Source organism: Drosophila erecta, unplaced genomic scaffold (genome assembly GCF_003286155.1).
Source record: "Drosophila erecta strain 14021-0224.00,06,07 unplaced genomic scaffold, DereRS2 tig00000000-arrow-pilon, whole genome shotgun sequence".
NCBI classification, from domain to species: Eukaryota; Metazoa; Arthropoda; class Insecta; order Diptera; family Drosophilidae; genus Drosophila; species Drosophila erecta.
The window spans coordinates 5,113,287-5,129,479 of record NW_020825194.1 but is presented as its reverse complement, the minus strand read 5'-3'; the positions used below and the strand labels follow the sequence as shown (position 1 = coordinate 5,129,479).

Here is a 16,193-nt window from a genome sequence, read left to right as displayed (position 1 = left end):
ATTGAAAAACCTTTTATGCATTGTTTTAAAGATTCGAAAGCGTTTGATACTTTTTTTTTGACGAGCAGCAATTTAAATTGAAATAACGAATTTAAGAACACATCGTGATGGAGTGTAGTCCGTGGGCGTCCAACTGGGCAGAATGATGCCGTAGACGGCTATGGAATATGTCTGATGTCAAAGCCGTGCTGCAAATTGTGGTAGAGATGCGGATAGACGACCATGTCCGTGTTGGTCAAGTGGCCAGTTTCATAGAGATTGCTGTAGATCTGTGGACAAACAACTCCTTAGTTATATACGTTTCTCTAAGTTAACTGGCTTACATTCTCGGTGATCTTGAGCGTCCGTATCGCCTCCGCTCGCATGTGCAGCCAAGTGTGGCGCAGTCGCTCCTCCGCATCCGATATGAAGCCCGGCGACCAGTTTTCCCGCATCCGGAAGAGGTTCATCCGGTTCTTCTCGCGCACCGCCCTCGGCAGCATCAAGACATGCCGTTTCCGGGCGTCCCGCTTGGCCTTTCCGTTCAGCATCTGCTGCTGCTTCGCCTTCTTCTCCTCGATCTGGATACGCATCTTGCGCGCGAGATCCTCGCGCTTTTTACTGGCCGCCGTCTCCGCGAAGATGGACACCTGGTTCGACTGCGCATAGAATCGAGTGTAGTAGTCCAGCTTGCTCAAGTCCGGTGGCGGCATTATCTTCCGGAAATTCCCCAAATGACTCTCCTCCCAGGCGATTTGCTGTGCCAACGGTCGTTGGTCCTCAGCAGCCGGCTCCATATCAACGGGAACGGCCTCTGGGCTGCCCTTATGGGCATCTATTTTGGCATTGGAGGTGCCGCCACCAAGACGAGGACGTTGAACTGGTCTGGAAGTTGAAATATATCTGGATTACTGGTAGCAGACCAGTGATCTGCAACTTACGGGTCTCCCCTGATCTTGAGCAGCCGCTGCTTGACCCGCTTGCGATCCTCCTTGAGAATCTGTCTCTTGTCTGCCAGCACCGCACTGACCAGGTTCAAGGTGTCCCGGATGAGGGGTCGCTTAACCTCCCTGTCCACCTGTTCGTTCGTATGGAAGCTGGGCGAGTGATTTACCTCCAGTATGTAGGGCTTCAGCTTCCAGTCCACCAGTATGTCAAAGCCGAGGATCTCGAAGCACGCCTGGATCTTGTCGTGCCCCGGAAAGCATGCATGGTAGTTATGCTTCAGCACTGGCCACGCACTCAGCACCGTCTTGATGATCACATCGTCCACATTGCTCCAGAACTCCTCCACATCGTAGTTGTGGCGCCGCATCCAGTTGTTGATGGCACTCAGTTTCCTCTTGCTCCCGCAGTCATCGTTGTCGCAGAGTTCGTAGTGCGAGTTCCGCTTGTTCACCGAGTAGTTGGTCAGGTGCATGTACAGATCGTTCGCGTTTCCGGGCGTGGGCTCCACATACTTGTTCGTGGCAAACCTGGCTAGTCCCTCGTTGTACACGAAGATGCGCAGGGGATCCACGGAAGTAATCAAGGTGTAGACCCGCAGATCGAACTTGTAGCCATCGATGAGGAGGGGCTGTAGTGGATACGATGGTTAGTCAGCATATGGAGCTCCTCAAGTACTGCCTCTTACCCTGTGTATGTACGTCTGGCAGATTAGCCGCTCGTGAGCACCAATGGTCTTCAGGTCGTTGGTCAGCCAGATGCCGCGACCCTGGGCTCCAGAATCCGGTTTCAGGATGAACGTGCGTTTGTGGTTGAGCGCATAGTTCATGGCATCTCCATAGCTGAAATCGATGGAATCAGTGAGTGTCACTTCAATGCGAGGTACGGTTACTTACTCCGCCGGCAGCATCCAGGTCTTGGGAAAGATCTTGTAGTCCTGCGGGAAGAGCTTCAGCATTCGGTTCAGATTCCGCGACAGGAGATCCTTGCGGCAGATCTCGATCATGCCCGGAAAGTGATTGATCTGCTGGAAGCGCTTCATGTTCTTGAACAGCTCTACGCCGGGAAACGAATCGGACCAGAGGATGTTCCACAGCTTGGACTCCTTGACCAGCTTGTAGCCCAGTGTCTTGGAGATTTTCCCAATCATGGCGTAGCGCGAGTTGGTCACGCAGATGGTACTCCTGGTTTCGCTGGGGAATTATGTTAGAGTCGGTTTCCAATAACAAAGCTAAGGAAGATCACCTGGCTGGCCGCTCCTCTTCAACGTTCATGGGAGGATTAAGCACTCGAGTGGGACAGTCCACGCGGTAGGTCTTGTTGTTCAGTTGAATGAAGCCCTGAGGTTTGGCTTCCACGGCAGGCATTGGACTACATTCACCAGAAGATTGTCCGTAATATGGGGAGATATTCTCAGCCACTTCCTTGCCGGCACGTGCCCTTCTCTTCACGCACCGGATCTTCTTAATCCGGCGCCGCGGAGACGTGGGCTGTTGAGTCGGCGATTGCTCCGGACTTAACCATTCCCGGTCCAAGCACGGCTGCTCACTAAGAGCCATGTCCAGGGCGCGCACAACGTGGGTCCTTTTCTCGCGATCCTTCCGGAGCTTCTCCTTGGAGAAGTGGCGCAGCTCCTGAATCCTCTTGAAAAACTTGGAATTTTTTAAATTCATTGTCTTGTCCGCTGGTCGTCCTTAATTAAAAATTGAAAATTTATCTCGTGCTAAAGTCTATATCTATAAAAGTGATTCGTGTCGATGGGGAGAGCCGGAATTCGTCGTCACGAATAAAAACAGTATTATTTTGCGATGATTGTGTTGCGAAAATGAAAATAGTTATAACCGAAATGACGCTAAATTCAATACGTCGCTGGTTTGAGTTTTAAATTATTGATTTGAGGCAATTTGTAAATTTCGTTTTTATGAACATAATAACACTCACAACTATGTGTACAAAATTTTAATAAAAAATAGTTTAAGCATTTACAGTTTTTGCATAACAATAAGTCCTTAGGGGGATATCCTCGCAATGTTAAAGTTAATAATATATTGCAATCGATCACAATATGTGGAAATGGTTCAATTCTTCTTCGAACTTTTGAAGTTCGTCAATAAAGGTAACATAATAAGGCACACAATCTAGTCGGCTACAAATGGATCGAAACGCTTGAGCACCGCGTCCATGGATGGTCGATCCTGCGGATCCAGGGCAGTACATTGCAAGCCCGCCTCGATGGCGCACATGCACATGTCCAACTCATTGCCTATCGGTGCTGCAAGGTGCTTTTCCAGCAGCTCCATGCGGTTCTGCCGCCACTGCTGCTTGACGTAGTGCAGCAAATCCTTTTTCGTTTCGTTTTCTGGCACGCGGTCCGTCACCTGGCGCCCCGTGAACACCTCCAACAGCACAATGCCATAGCTGTAGACGTCCACACCCGTGCTGAGTTGTTTGAAGTTGCGGAACTCCGGTGGCAGGTAGATCTTGGTGCCAAAAACTTTGTTCACCTCCACCACAGCGTCCAAGGACTTGGGACCCTCGCGCACCAGCCCGAAGTCACCAATCTTCGGCATCAGACATTGGTCTAACAAGATATTGGCCGGCTTGATATCTCCATGGATGAGCGGAGTGCCTCGCGCCGTGTGCAGGAAGTAAATGCCTCTGTGGAGTGAAATTAAAAGTTAATGTTGGTCCATCTAAGATACGATAGATCCCACCTAGCCGTGCCGAGGCTGATGCTAAACCGCTGCTGCCAGGTGAGAGCTGGTAGTGGATTTTGGGCCTTGTGGGCTCGCAGGCGAGCCTCCAGGGAACCGCCCTTCATCAGCTGGTAAACGAGGCACGGCTTTCCACCTTTGATGCTGTATCCGTAGAGGGCCAGGATGTTGTCGTGCCGGATGCTGTTTAGATACTTTAGTTCGTTGTAGCTCTGCTGCAGCTCCACCTTCTTTTGGTCGATATTGGGACTGCGGTAGTTCATCACCTTGATGGCCACGTCCAGTTGCTTCCATTTCCCGCGATACACATCTCCAAATCCACCCTGTCCCAGGCGATTCTCCGGACTCCACCTGTCCGTGGCGTTTTCCAGCTCCGTATAATCGATCTCTAGCAAGGACTCGGCTGCCCGCTGGACCGTGCTAATGTGGATGTTGCCCAGGGTCTCCAGGCTGGGTATCTCCTCCGTTGCCGCTGTGCTGGTGCGATTGTTGTTTGAGTTGCTGACGCCCGAGGAGGAGGGAAATGGCGGGCCATTGTTCACCTTGGCACTGGAATCGGGAGCAGCGCGCAGCTCACTGATGGTGGGCACGCTCCTGGGAATGTACTTGTGCAGATCCTCGCTAACGTAGTCTTTGATCAGTCGCATGGCGTTGTGGAGCTTTAATCTAAAGTAAGAGTCATTTCTGGGATGTTTCGGGTTATTATCACCAACTGACTCACTTTTTGAACAAAGCAAACAAAGTTTGCACCGTGTGATTGTACTGGCCGCCCCAAATGTTGAGGAACTCATTGGAGGCTGAGCGGCCGCGTTGTTTCTGACTGCTTATCTGCTCCACTTGATCTGGATAGAGTTTTACCGCCGTGGCCATTTGTTGCCACACGTCCAGGGCGTCCAAATGGGCACATAGTTGGGCTCGCACGGGCAGCGGCAGCAGTCGGATGGACATCGTGTTGTCCAAGTGGGAACGCGACCTGGTCCTGTTGCCATTCGCTTGGTTTTGGCCCTGTGCCTCGGTCTCGGCGCCACTCATCTTTCACTGATGTGCGATTCAACCGGTTGCGACTGATTCATGCGATCTGCGTCCCCGGATGCAAGCGTGCCCGTTTGGAAAGGGGTTGGCGGCGCTGGAAACCTGTTGCAGCGAAAAGAAAATCGCTTTTGAGTAAATTCCCAACTCGATTCGATGAAAACAAGCGGACGACTTGTTAACAGTGCGGCTAACAGTGGCGCAACAAGTGATAAAGCAGCTTAACAGCGCCAGACAGTCTGGCAGCGCTGCCAATGCTGGATAATAATACACTTGAAAAAGTGGTGAGTGCTTTAAGATTCTTAGCTAAAACGGAAGCGGAGAAGCTATTTAAGTAGTGTGACATTTGCAAATACTATATATTAAATGGAATTATAAATAAATACCAAAATATTTTCTCAATATGTGCACTTAAATATCTTCGAAATTACCAATGCTGCAGCCGTAGCTTGGTATGACCACATGCGGCGTTGCTACTTCGTGGATTTGTGTCATTTTCAGCTGGCCCCCAGCTGGTCACACTGCTCCGCCGCACACCGTCACGAACGCATCACTATCGCTAATTCTTCACTTCGCCCATTTATAATTCAGCAAATACGTCAATTAGCGACCCAGCGAACAGAAAAGCCTCAAGCTGGCGGAGAAAAAGGTCCAAATGGCGCTGTGCCAGACATCGGTGGTGAGTGCGCGGTGGGATCTCGGGATACGCTATCTGTGTCATCGTCGGTGGCTCAATTGCATCTGACATATGGATGGCATCCTACCAAGGAGTTTCTCCTCCACCTGCTCCTCCGCCTCCTTCCGGCGCCCACGCGCGAAAGTGAAAGCTTTCCCAGTGGTCATGATTACTACAGTTGTACTACAGCACTAAGCCCCGCTGAAATTCGAGATGTCCAAACTGCAACCTCTGCGTATGCATGTTCGGTGTGTATGCGTGTGTGTGTGTGAGTGCGTGTCTGTCTGGCTATCGGTGTATTGGTGCGTTCATTGGCTTGCAGTTTTGGGCTTTTTGCCTTCTGAGTTTTCCGATTTTCAGCTTTCGGAGCAGTACGAACTCCATTGGGGGTTATAATTAGCAGTAAGACATGCTGCGTAGCCTGTGCTATTATCAGCAAGTCGGGGCCTCCTTATCGCCCGTTGATAAGGCAAAACGAACTAGTAAAACAGTCGACTGGCATGCCGGTGTACGCAGTATATAAATCTGTATATATAGCAGCATATGCCTAGTATGTATATGCCTGCATTCGTCGCAAACAAATAATTTGCATAGATTATTTGTGTTTTGCATATTCACATTACAGCTGCGTCTGAATTTTAATGTGGGCTCAAAAGGCACACATATTGTGAGCCACATTTTCAACTTCTATAGTTTCTTTATAAGGAAATGGGACTGTTTCACTTTACGTGCTCCATGGACTTACTAGACAGCTAGTTATGACGCCATCCCTATTGTTTTATCCCCAACTGTATGGACGCTTATAGCAGGGAGTTGAGCTGCGATAATATAATGAGTGTTTAAGTCAACACAAGCCCAGATTGATCGTGCATTTCAAATTTAATTATATACAATTAATGGCACACCTCTCTCCCTCAGCTGAAGGTGTACCATGCCGTGATCGAGGACGTCATCACAAATGTGCGGGACGCGTTCCTGGACGAGGGCGTCGACGAGCAGGTGCTGCAGGAGATGAAGCAGATCTGGCGCAACAAGTTGCTGGCGAGCAAGGCCGTCGAGCTGAGCCCAGACTCCGGCGATGGCTCCCACCCGCCGCCCATCGTGGCCAACAATCCAAAGGTAAACGAACTGGAAGCCTCGGGTGGACATGTTCATCTCAAATCCCTGTGTCTATCTAGCATATAAGTCCCTACAATGTATAGTTTTAAGCTATGTGTTACCACTTCACCCCAAAGACATGCGATCTAAGAAATCTTGCTTTATCTTTCTTATGATCCACTACAATGCAACGCGCCTCACCACCAACATCGACTAATGCGCTGCCTTACACATCATCAAACTCCATTCAAAAACCCATTCATTTCCATGCGCCCTCACATTCAAACGCACATTTCGACTGCAGAGCAACAAGGTAAAGCCATCTGTCTGCAGGAGGATTTCCAGAATAAAGCCCACTAATCCTCTTTCCCTTTGCAGGCAGCCAATGCCAAGGCCAAGAAGGCCGCCGCCGCAACCGCGGCCACATCACAGCCACAGATCGGCAGCAGCGGCTCCGCGTCCTCGCTGGTGGCGCTCAAGTCGTCCGCCGGAATGGCTGCCGGCAGCGGAATGAAGAACGGGCTGGTGCCCATCAAGCAGGAAGTTAACTCACAGAATCCGCCACCACTGCATCCTACCTCGGGGGCAGCACTGCTGCAGAAACAGCAGCAGGCGGCGAGCAGTGGACAGGGCTCCATTCCAATTGTGGCCACGCTCGACCCCAACCGCATTATGCCCGTTAACGTGAGTTGAATTACTAGATTACTAGATGCGTAGCTGGCTAAATTTGCTAATGCACTTCACAGATCACGCTGCCATCGCCAGCCGGCTCTGCCAGTTCGGAATCTCGAGTGCTCACCATACAAGTGCCTGCCTCAGCGCTGCAGGAGAATCAGTTGACCCAAATTCTGACGGCCCACCTGATTTCATCCATCATGTCCTTGCCCACCACGTTGGCCTCGTCTGTGTTGCAGCAGCATGTAAACGCAGCACTGAGCAGCGCCAATCACCAGAGTAAGCAGACTCAAACCTTTTTTTTTTTGTTGCGCACTCGTTATAACTATTATTCTGATAAATTAGAAACTCTTGCCGCTTCCAAGCAATTGGACGGTGCCCTGGACTCCTCCGATGAGGATGAGAGCGAGGAGAGCGACGACAACATCGACAATGATGATGACGATGATCTAGACAAAGACGATGACGAGGATGTGGAGCACGAAGACGCTGCCGAGGAGGAGCCGCTCAACAGCGAAGACGATGTCACCGACGAAGACTCTGCTGAAATGTTTGACACAGATAACGTGATTGTTTGTCAGTATGATAAGGTAAGTTCGCAGAGGCACGTGTATGAGTTGGAGTTTATAACTAACCTCCTACGCAGATCACCAGGTCGCGAAACAAATGGAAATTCTATCTCAAAGATGGCATCATGAACATGCGGGGCAAAGACTACGTGTTCCAAAAATCAAATGGCGACGCCGAGTGGTAATAGCAGTGGAGTGAAGAGCGGCGGCAGTGTGAATATATTTACAAAAGACAGCAAACAAAAAGCCTCATCGAATGCGCCTTCAGCCCTGGACAATAGCTAACCAGACAGGAGCCTGCATCACTGGAAAACATGACCAAGCAACACCGTCTGCACAGAGAGCAAAGTACTCGGGCCGACACTGTATCTTATTTTAGTTCCATCTGTTTTGTATTACGATAGCTAAAGAGTGTGTTGCAATCAACCATCTCAATTAAATGTATTAAATAGAGTGCCGCATAACTTTTGTGTCAATAAACAAAAACACTTGTGAAAGTTATAAGCTTGCGTTTCTTGCTGCCAAGATGATTCACTTATTTTTGATTATTTTATTTTTGTATACTACAGATATAATGCCGAGAGCTTAAACTTAAATCAGGAAATACTCAAATTTCGGGTCAAAAGGAACCCTATCTCTAGCCAAATAAAAACCATCTGAATTCATAGAAAGTATGTATGTATTTATAATTAGACATGTACATGCACTTCGATCTTGCAGTTAAGGATTACAGCATTTTACAATTCAACACTTACAACAACAGCGCGGCTAATTGTTAAGGTTCGCATCCTATGTACAACTCACATTGTACATGCTCTGGTCATCCATCGTCAATCTATGTACATACATACATGCACTTATCCGGTCGGGCATATCGCTCTTGCCTTATCGCCTAAACAATCTAAGTAATGACTAAAGATGCATGGTTGTCTGGCTTACGATCCTAAAACTAATGAAAATGTCTCGGGTGTCTGCATGAGTGTGCGTGTGTGAGTGTGTGCTTAGTTTGTGTATTGCTGGTTGTTGATTCCTACATTTAGTCAATCGAATGTGAGATGGGCTTGGTTGGCGTTTACATTTTATACAAGGTCACCTCTTTCAGCGATTTCGCAACTATAGACAATCAAAATAGGTGTACAAATAAGTTTAAAACAATTTATAATATAGCACAACTCTCGCTCCTAGGTTAGTCCTATTTGGTTTTGCCCGCAAACAAACTTGTGCTAAGCACCAAGCCGAAGAAACGTCCTCCGGGTGTCATTGCAGGACAAGCCGTGCACGTACACAATGATATAACTGCCTAACTAAACATTAAGTCGTTAGTAGCGCTATGTTGATTTCCTTGACCATCTTGACGCGGTGCAGCATCCGCTGCAGTGCGTCCTGCCCCAGTGCTTGCGTCGAGTACCAAACCGGTGAGTCGGGCACGCAGGAGCGCTCGGGCTGCAGATAAAAGACATCGTTGCGGGTCTTCACGCTCTCGGGGCTGTTGAACAAACGTACCATGATTGGCAATCTAAGTATCTTTAAATATCAAGCATACAAATCACTTACCATTTAGAGAGATAAAATTCGTAAAGGCGGACGGGACAGCGCAGCGGATTCTCTTCATTCTCCTGCTGCTCGTAGACTTTCTTCTTCCGCGGATTGGCATCTGTTTGAAAAAGTAAGTAAGAGCTCAGTTGCTGTGCATCCTAAACCAAGTTGAAGACTTACCCAGACCCGCCTGCGGTGGATAGAATCGTAAGAGCACGTTTCGTGAGCCAGGAACTTTGGAATTCTGTGATGAGCGCTTCCAGTGCTTCATTATATGCGAGAAGGATAACTGCATGTGCTCCTCCACAGTCTGGAAATACAAACATAATTAGCGCAGGTCAAAAAACATAGCATTGCTGCTTCCTACCGTCAAATTGAAGTGCTTGGTGTTAAAGAACATAAGCGTGCTCAGCAGAACATGCGGAGAATGGGCGCCCAGTTGCTTACACTCCCACAAGTGCTCCTCCTCCACGCGAGTGACAATGTATTCTGCGAATGTAAAGCAAGATGTTATGTTGGAACTGAAGCATTTCAAGGTGATTTCACTTACGCGAATCGTTGTAAAGCACGGAGAACTTGCGCGCCACCTCGTCAAGGCACTCGGTAAACCGCTCATAGTACGGATCATAGAAGATGTTGTCTATGCGTCCATTTACATACAGATATTGCTGAATGCCTGAAGAAACAGATTTGAATGAAATCGAATGATACACCTAAACCCCGCAAGTTAAACACATACCCAACACAAGATAGTAGATGGTGTCCGGCGCATACTCCGTTCCGTTGGGCTTGCGCACCTCCTTGACGAAGAGGCAAAGCGAGTAGTTCAACTCGTCGGCGGTCATTTGAAGCAGCTCCGTCTTGAAGGGCCGCCGGCGCATTGAGCTCTTCTCGATGTCCGCGTTCTTCGTCATCACCCACTGCTTCCATGCGTTCACCCCGAAGGTGTACTTAAGGAACATCTGCGCGTCGGGCTTCTCCTGCGGCTGCTGTGCCTGCTGCGACTGCTGCTGCAGCGCAGAGTGGTCCATTTCGCCGCCGCGCTGCCTCTTTACCGGCGACCGGCTATTGCGATTGGGTGAGTCCATGACGACGCCTACGCCGCGCTTGCGTCCACGAGGAGTTCTAAAAGACACACAATTTGGGGACTCAGGCACTGACTTTTGATTACAATCTTTCATTACTCACCGCTGCGTGGCATCAAGCATGTGATGCTGCTGGTCCAGATGATGTACTCCCATTTGACCCATTCCGTCGTGACCCATCGGCGACTGGCTGCTGATCGTATTCGCCGTCATCGACGTTTCCAGGTCCACCGTCGAGGTCTGGTGATGATTGTCGTAGTCGCCTGTGGCCATCTTGAGGGCAATCTGCAGCATATCATCGCCGTAGGGATTATGTCCGCCTCCACTGACGTCCACCACTTGCTGTTGTTGCTGCTGCTGGGCGACGGACTCGAGGCTGTTCTGGTACTGCAGCGTGACCAGGCCAGGATCCGGCTTGATCTCGTTGTCCGAGTCGGAGTCTGATTCGTGCTTCTCCTCGGCTACCATTTCGGCCATCATAAGCAACTCTGCCTCCAGCGGATCCTCTGGCATCTTGTCTTGTATCTTTTTGATCTCCTTAAGAATGCCTTGCGCGGTGTTGCGCGTGGTGGGTATGAAAATAGGCACCGGGATTGGCAGCGGAATGGGCACTGGCACGGGGAACGGAGCCGAGTACATGTACATGGGTTGCGGCACGAAGATGGGCACCGGTACCGGAATGAGCACCTTGTTGGAGTAGTCCTTCTCCGTCTGGGTGGCGCAATCCCGCACGTCCGGGGTACACTGCTCGCCCTGGGTCACTGTTAAGGGCTTACAGCTTATGTTCACGTTTCGCACAGACTTGGGATATGGTGGCACTGTGATGATCTTGGTCTCCGTTACCGTAGCCGGCCCGAAGTCCATAGTCGTGGTAGTATTTCGTCTGCCCGGTATTCCCATGTGGGAGCTGCCGCCTGACATAGTGGGCGATGGCGACCGTGCTGAGTACTCAACCACGTGCTTGCGCGGCCTTCCTCGAGGTGCTGGCGTATGAACGCCCTGCATGGACAGCGGCGGCGGTGAGGGTCCCGAATCCCGGGGACGTCCACGCTTGCGTCGAACCGTCAAATTTCCGATTCTGGCTTCCGTTTCGCCGCTGGCGAGCGATTGCACCGTGGATATAACTGGTAGCATGGTGCCGGATCCGGATTTCTTGCCTCCAATGCCACCTTTTCCAGTCTGCAAGTATCGGGCATATTAATCATTTAGTTAATTAGGTACAACAGTTAATTAATTCACATAGGTTTCTGTTCTAGTTGGCATTGAGTTAGGTTTAAATGCGATCTGAATAGCGATTGCAACTTCAATTAAAAGTCAAATTAAAGTACATGTGCCGATAATAGAGCAGGTAACTCTATAAAGAGTTGCAACACTTAATTTATGTTAAACATTCCAACACAATTTACATGGTTACTTCAAAACCTTCCAAATAGTTTTGTAAAATCTCAATAAACCCAGTGTCTACCATCATATGTATTATTCAGTTTTCAACTCACCTGGGAGAGCTTCAGTTTGACACGTTTGGGCAGACCCGTGGGAAAGGGTGCCGAGTTCTTGCTACCTCGATTGGATTGCTGCTGGGACTTGGAGCTGCTACTGGCGCCGCTGCTGGGAGGCAGGTCGCTGTCCAGCGTGAGGGGAGCGCGGGCGAACTGATTCTGGAACTGCATCACACACTGGTAGGTGCAGAAGTTGCGCATGGAAGCGTCCGACATGGTCAGGTGATACTGAGGCGTATTGAAGTTGGAGCAATTGTCGCATTTGGTCACCGCCCTTGCGGAAATGTTGCAGCTAACGCCGTGCATGGTCAGACAGTTGATGGAGCAGGTGAGCGTCTCCTGATCGTGGGGGCCACCAATCTGGTAAATCATGTCAAAATTGTACTTCTTCACCTTGCACCACTGGCAGGACACGATGTGCCTGTTGACAATGATGTACACGTTGATGCACACACGCGAGCAGAAGACCTTGGGTGACTGCTGTTCGTTGTAGATGGTGTAGGATTCGGCGCTCCGCCGCTCAAAGTATTTGGCGCACATGGCGCACGGATCGGCGTTCACATTGCTCACAAACTTAAAGGCCGAGAAGCAGGGATTCGAGCAGAAGTAGTGTTCTCTGTCCTCCAATAACATCTCCACCCTCACTGGCTTCTCGTGGTTGCACACACCGCACACATCGGTGCGCAGTTTTCGTCGGGGATTGCACATGCTGTCGTAGCGACGGAGGCAGGCTTGCGAGCAGAAGTCCTTGAACTGATCCTTGTCACCCACCGGGGCCAGGAAGCCCTCCTGGCCGCCGCTGATATCCTTCTGGCAGCAGGAGCACGTCTTCAGACCCTTCTTGAAGGTGTTAAGGCAACCGGCGCAGCAGAACTGCCGCACATCGAAACCGAATCGCACGCAGTACTTGCCAAGCGCTATGGAGCTGACCTCCTGCTTGCAGGTCTCGCAAGTGGAGCCAATGGTGCGCTGATAGCTGCCCAGGCACACCTCATTGCAGAAGTCCATGGTCTCCCACATGAGCTGTTTCTCATCGGTATTGATCTCCGCCTCGCAGTCGGCGCAGCGCCTTCGGAAGCTTTCGATTCTGTCCAGGCGCGCCGTCTCTGCCTCCTCCACCGTCCTGGCAACCACGCCACTCTCGGTCCGTTTGCTGGGCGAGTTTTGAGGTGGCTGGAGCGTTGTGGCGCCAATGTTGCGCACTCGAATCGAGTGCCGCTTCAGCTTGAATTTCTCTGGCTCCTCAGCGTTGAGCAGATTGAAGCAATCGTCATTGCAGATGTAGAAGCAGTCCTGGTCCTGCTTGATGAAGTACTTGCACCGTATCTTTTCCTTGCACTGCAGGCAATCTTGCGTGTTGGCTGGAGTAGCTGCCTCCTCAGCATCTCCGTCCTCGCCATCGGCACTTGCCTCCGTTTCGGCGGCGCCTTCTTCACGAACAACTTCCTCCACCAGGAACTTCTTGCGGCGCACAAAGTACTTGCCGGGTTGATCGTCTAGCAGGGCATTGACACAGGCGGTATCGCAGATGTATTCGTACCCACTGGGAGCAGGCTCTTGCGGAGCCTCTGGCTCCTCAGCAGTCTCATCCGCCTTGTCCTTCTCCTTATCCTTTTCTTCTGTCTCCTCTGGACTCCTGTACCTGAAGCCACAATTCTTTTTGTCGCCGCACTGCTTGCACTTCTGTACGCTGCCAACGATCCAACTAATGATGATTTTCGGCGTGGACCCCGGTTCACCCGTTCCGGCACTGAAGGATTCCTCAGCTGTGGGCTCGTCGGGATCGGGAACATCACCACCGGCCTCCTCTTCGTTTGCTGCTGCATCTACTCCGTCTGCTGGCAGGAGAAGGGGATTTGCATTAGTTTGGGTACACGCAACAGGTGGATAATTCAAATTCTTGTTGGAAATAAATATAGGCAATCAATACAAATGTGAACTCATAAATAAATTGAAACAGTGCGTAATCGGAAAATTCAAGTGCAAGTTCACCGAAAATGGGGCCAAACTAATTTGATTTCAATTAATTTAAATTCATATATGTATATATGTACTTTTTTTTTATTAACAGAATAATTCCGCAAGCTAGAAGCAATTTCTTAAAAGAAACACGAAATACAAAGCAAAAGAAGCATAAATAAAACAATGTAATGCAGGCGAACAAAGGTGTTAGTGAGTTTTGCCCAGATATAAACCCAATCTGCTCACCTTCGGCAATATCTGTTGCCGCCGCCTTAGCTCCAGCTTGAGCATCTGCAGGCAAAATGGATAGAGTAGATGTGGGATTGGGCATTTCATGTCTTTGTGTGGCGCACTTACCAGTTGGCGTGGATGGAGATTCGTCGGTGGCGTCAACGGCAGCTGCACTGCCGTCTTCTGTATCGACGGCGGCATCTGCCAGGGACTTGCCATCGTTATCGGGTGTCTTGGCTTGCCGCTCCTCGGCACGCTCCTCCTCTTCCGCGGCCTTCTCGGCGTTCTCGCGAGCCAGTTCTTTCTCAGCTTCAGTCACTTCCGTCTCCTGATCGTCGGGAATGAGGCAAACATCTGATTCCTCTGGCTCCAAAACATTTTCCACTGTATCTGCAATGACGATATTTCAATTATTAAGACTTTACATAAACATACATCAAAAATAATCATAAAACTTACCATCGCCATGCTCGGCTTCACCAGCTTCCTCCGCATTTTCATCCACCTGCTCCGATTCCGCATCTGCTTCTGCATCCGGATCATCCTCATCGGCGGGCGCCTCTTTTTCCCGCTCATCTGGATCTTGACCATTGTCCTGTTCCTCTAGGCTTGTGTCCACCTCATCTCGACCCTCCGGTGGCTCCGCATCCTCGGCCTGGTGTGAGTCTGCGCCCACGGACTGCATATCTACATCATCAGCCGCCTCTCGCTCCAGTGCTGCATCGTCCTCGGCTTCCTGCTCAGCTTCACCTTCTGCTTCCGCCTCGCCTTCCGCTTCATCCACATCCATTGCTTCCGGGGAAGCGGGACCACCGTCGACAGCATCTGCTTCAGCGGCAGCTGCCTCCACCTCCTCCGCAGTGGCCTGCAGGGCATCTGTCTCTTCCTCCGCCTCCTCCGGCTCTTCCTGTGGATCTACCCGGACGGCTTCTGTTTGTGGCTGCTCATCCTCACCGGCTTGAGGCTCTTCGGATGGCGTGGGCTCCTCGGCGGGTTCCTCTGATTCCACGGGATCTGCTGGTGTACTGGCCGCCTTATCTCGCGACTGGTTATCCTCGGCGTCGAGTGATCCCTCGGAGATCTGTTCGAAGTCGTCCTCCGGCTCCTTGGCAGAATTCTCTGGCGGCGGTTTGCTTTCCTGAGCTGCAGCATCCTCCGCCGGCGGCGAAGCGGGTGTATCCAGAGTTTCGCTTGCTACCGCCGCAGGCTGTTCCTGATCCCGATCCTGCTCCGGTTGCTCCTCAGTCCGGGGGGTGGCCGACTCCGGTCGCGCATTGGAATCGGCGCCGAAAGAGTCCAAACTGGATATCTCCTCCATTTCTCTGCTTGATTTTTTAACCGACTTTCGCTGTGCGTTTGTTTATATAGACATGAAAACTGCAACAAAAGGAAAACAAACAACAAATGGTTAGGCTCGCCTATCGATTACAGCGCGGCGCGGCGGACTATCGGCTGGCCAGGGCCCCACACCATTGCCGCCTAAAATGTGTACACACACACGTACAGGCACACTGACGCACACACACACACCGAGCCCACGGTACAGTGCACGAAAAAACAAAACATGCGCCTCCAGAGAGAAAAAAAAGGGGGGAAAAAAGGAGGAGTGTGTCTGTATGCGCCGCTTTGCCAGGCAATTAATATTACTGCACTTGCATTATCTTTTTTGGCCGCGATGCATGGGCGGCTTTTTCGTACCAACAAAAGTTGCCGTACGGTACTTCGATAATCCGCAATCCAACCGCCGACTTTTTTTTCGGACAGCACGAGTTTGTTGTGGTAAGCGCGTCTTTACAAGCCGCAATTAACTGCCTTTCACCGCTGCGCGGGCGGGCACATCATTAACGGTCGGCTCACGGTACGCGCAAAACTTTTCACCAATTACCAAACACCTTTTTGCACTGTGCAATTTCTCACTTTCTGGCCACTGTGTGAATTTTCGGCTTTATGTGAGTAAAATGGCGCACCAGTGTACCAAATGCGGCCCTCGCATAACGCATTCGGTTTTCGGTTGGTATATGCCGAAAAATACCGAAAATGGGGCATTAAAAATACCAGTGTAGGCAGTGCAACGGGTTGGCAGCGCTGGTCGTTTGACTTTTTGAAAAATGTGTCTATAATTTTTGGCACTTTTGATCAATTGGAAATTATTGAAATTAATAACTTAAATATGAGTAGCGTTCAGTCAGTCGTTT

The 16,193-nt window shown here is 50.3% G+C and overlaps 4 protein-coding genes across 12 annotated transcripts; 1 reads left to right on the top strand and 3 right to left on the bottom strand.

The window, feature by feature from the left end:
- Positions 1-23: 23 nt before the first annotated feature.
- On the bottom strand, positions 24-2,803 carry LOC6554686 (tubulin polyglutamylase TTLL13). Its single transcript, XM_001981530.3, has 6 exons — positions 2,170-2,803; positions 1,821-2,117; positions 1,613-1,766; positions 921-1,555; positions 324-864; positions 24-269 (listed from the first exon to the last, which is right to left on the bottom strand). Exons 1-6 carry the CDS (start codon positions 2,595-2,597, stop codon positions 159-161), a joined length of 2,166 nt encoding a protein of 721 aa, XP_001981566.3. The 5' UTR covers positions 2,598-2,803; the 3' UTR covers positions 24-158.
- Positions 2,804-2,868: 65 nt separating this feature from the next.
- On the bottom strand, positions 2,869-5,151 carry LOC6554685 (serine/threonine-protein kinase pelle). Of its 2 annotated transcripts, XM_026976028.1 has the most exons (4): positions 5,054-5,151; positions 4,360-4,772; positions 3,639-4,304; positions 2,869-3,582 (listed from the first exon to the last, which is right to left on the bottom strand). In XM_026976028.1, the coding sequence occupies exons 2-4, from the start codon at positions 4,668-4,670 to the stop codon at positions 3,063-3,065; spliced, it is 1,497 nt and encodes a 498-aa protein (XP_026831829.1). In that variant the 5' UTR covers positions 4,671-4,772; positions 5,054-5,151; the 3' UTR covers positions 2,869-3,062. The 2 variants fall into 2 exon arrangements, with proteins under 2 accessions (XP_026831829.1, XP_001981565.1); XM_001981529.2 differs by lacking the exon at positions 5,054-5,151 and having other exon boundaries at positions 4,360-4,910.
- Positions 4,934-8,180, top strand: LOC6554684 (transcription initiation factor IIA subunit 1). 4 transcript variants are annotated; one of them, XM_026976029.1, is made up of 7 exons: positions 4,934-4,951; positions 6,262-6,462; positions 6,746-6,754; positions 6,820-7,125; positions 7,188-7,395; positions 7,462-7,706; positions 7,763-8,176. In XM_026976029.1, exons 2-7 carry the CDS (start codon positions 6,355-6,357, stop codon positions 7,868-7,870), a joined length of 984 nt encoding a protein of 327 aa, XP_026831830.1. In that variant the 5' UTR covers positions 4,934-4,951; positions 6,262-6,354; the 3' UTR covers positions 7,871-8,176. The 4 variants fall into 4 exon arrangements, with proteins under 4 accessions (XP_026831830.1, XP_026831831.1, XP_001981564.1 ...); XM_001981528.3 differs by lacking the exon at positions 4,934-4,951 and adding an exon at positions 5,156-5,346 and having other exon boundaries at positions 7,763-8,180; XM_026976030.1 differs by lacking the exon at positions 6,746-6,754 and having other exon boundaries at positions 7,763-8,177.
- Positions 8,181-8,346: 166 nt separating this feature from the next.
- LOC6554683 lies at positions 8,347-16,036 on the bottom strand. 5 transcript variants are annotated; one of them, XM_001981527.3, is made up of 12 exons: positions 15,655-16,036; positions 14,458-15,375; positions 14,125-14,388; positions 14,014-14,058; positions 11,803-13,643; positions 10,410-11,485; positions 9,961-10,346; positions 9,772-9,897; positions 9,589-9,710; positions 9,402-9,531; positions 9,240-9,339; positions 8,347-9,171 (listed from the first exon to the last, which is right to left on the bottom strand). In XM_001981527.3, exons 2-12 carry the CDS (start codon positions 15,314-15,316, stop codon positions 8,997-8,999), a joined length of 5,124 nt encoding a protein of 1,707 aa, XP_001981563.1. In that variant the 5' UTR covers positions 15,317-15,375; positions 15,655-16,036; the 3' UTR covers positions 8,347-8,996. The 5 variants fall into 5 exon arrangements, with proteins under 5 accessions (XP_001981563.1, XP_015009230.1, XP_026831823.1 ...); XM_015153744.2 differs by having other exon boundaries at positions 11,803-13,640; XM_026976022.1 differs by having other exon boundaries at positions 15,697-16,036.
- Between the last annotated feature and the right edge of the window lie 157 nt (positions 16,037-16,193).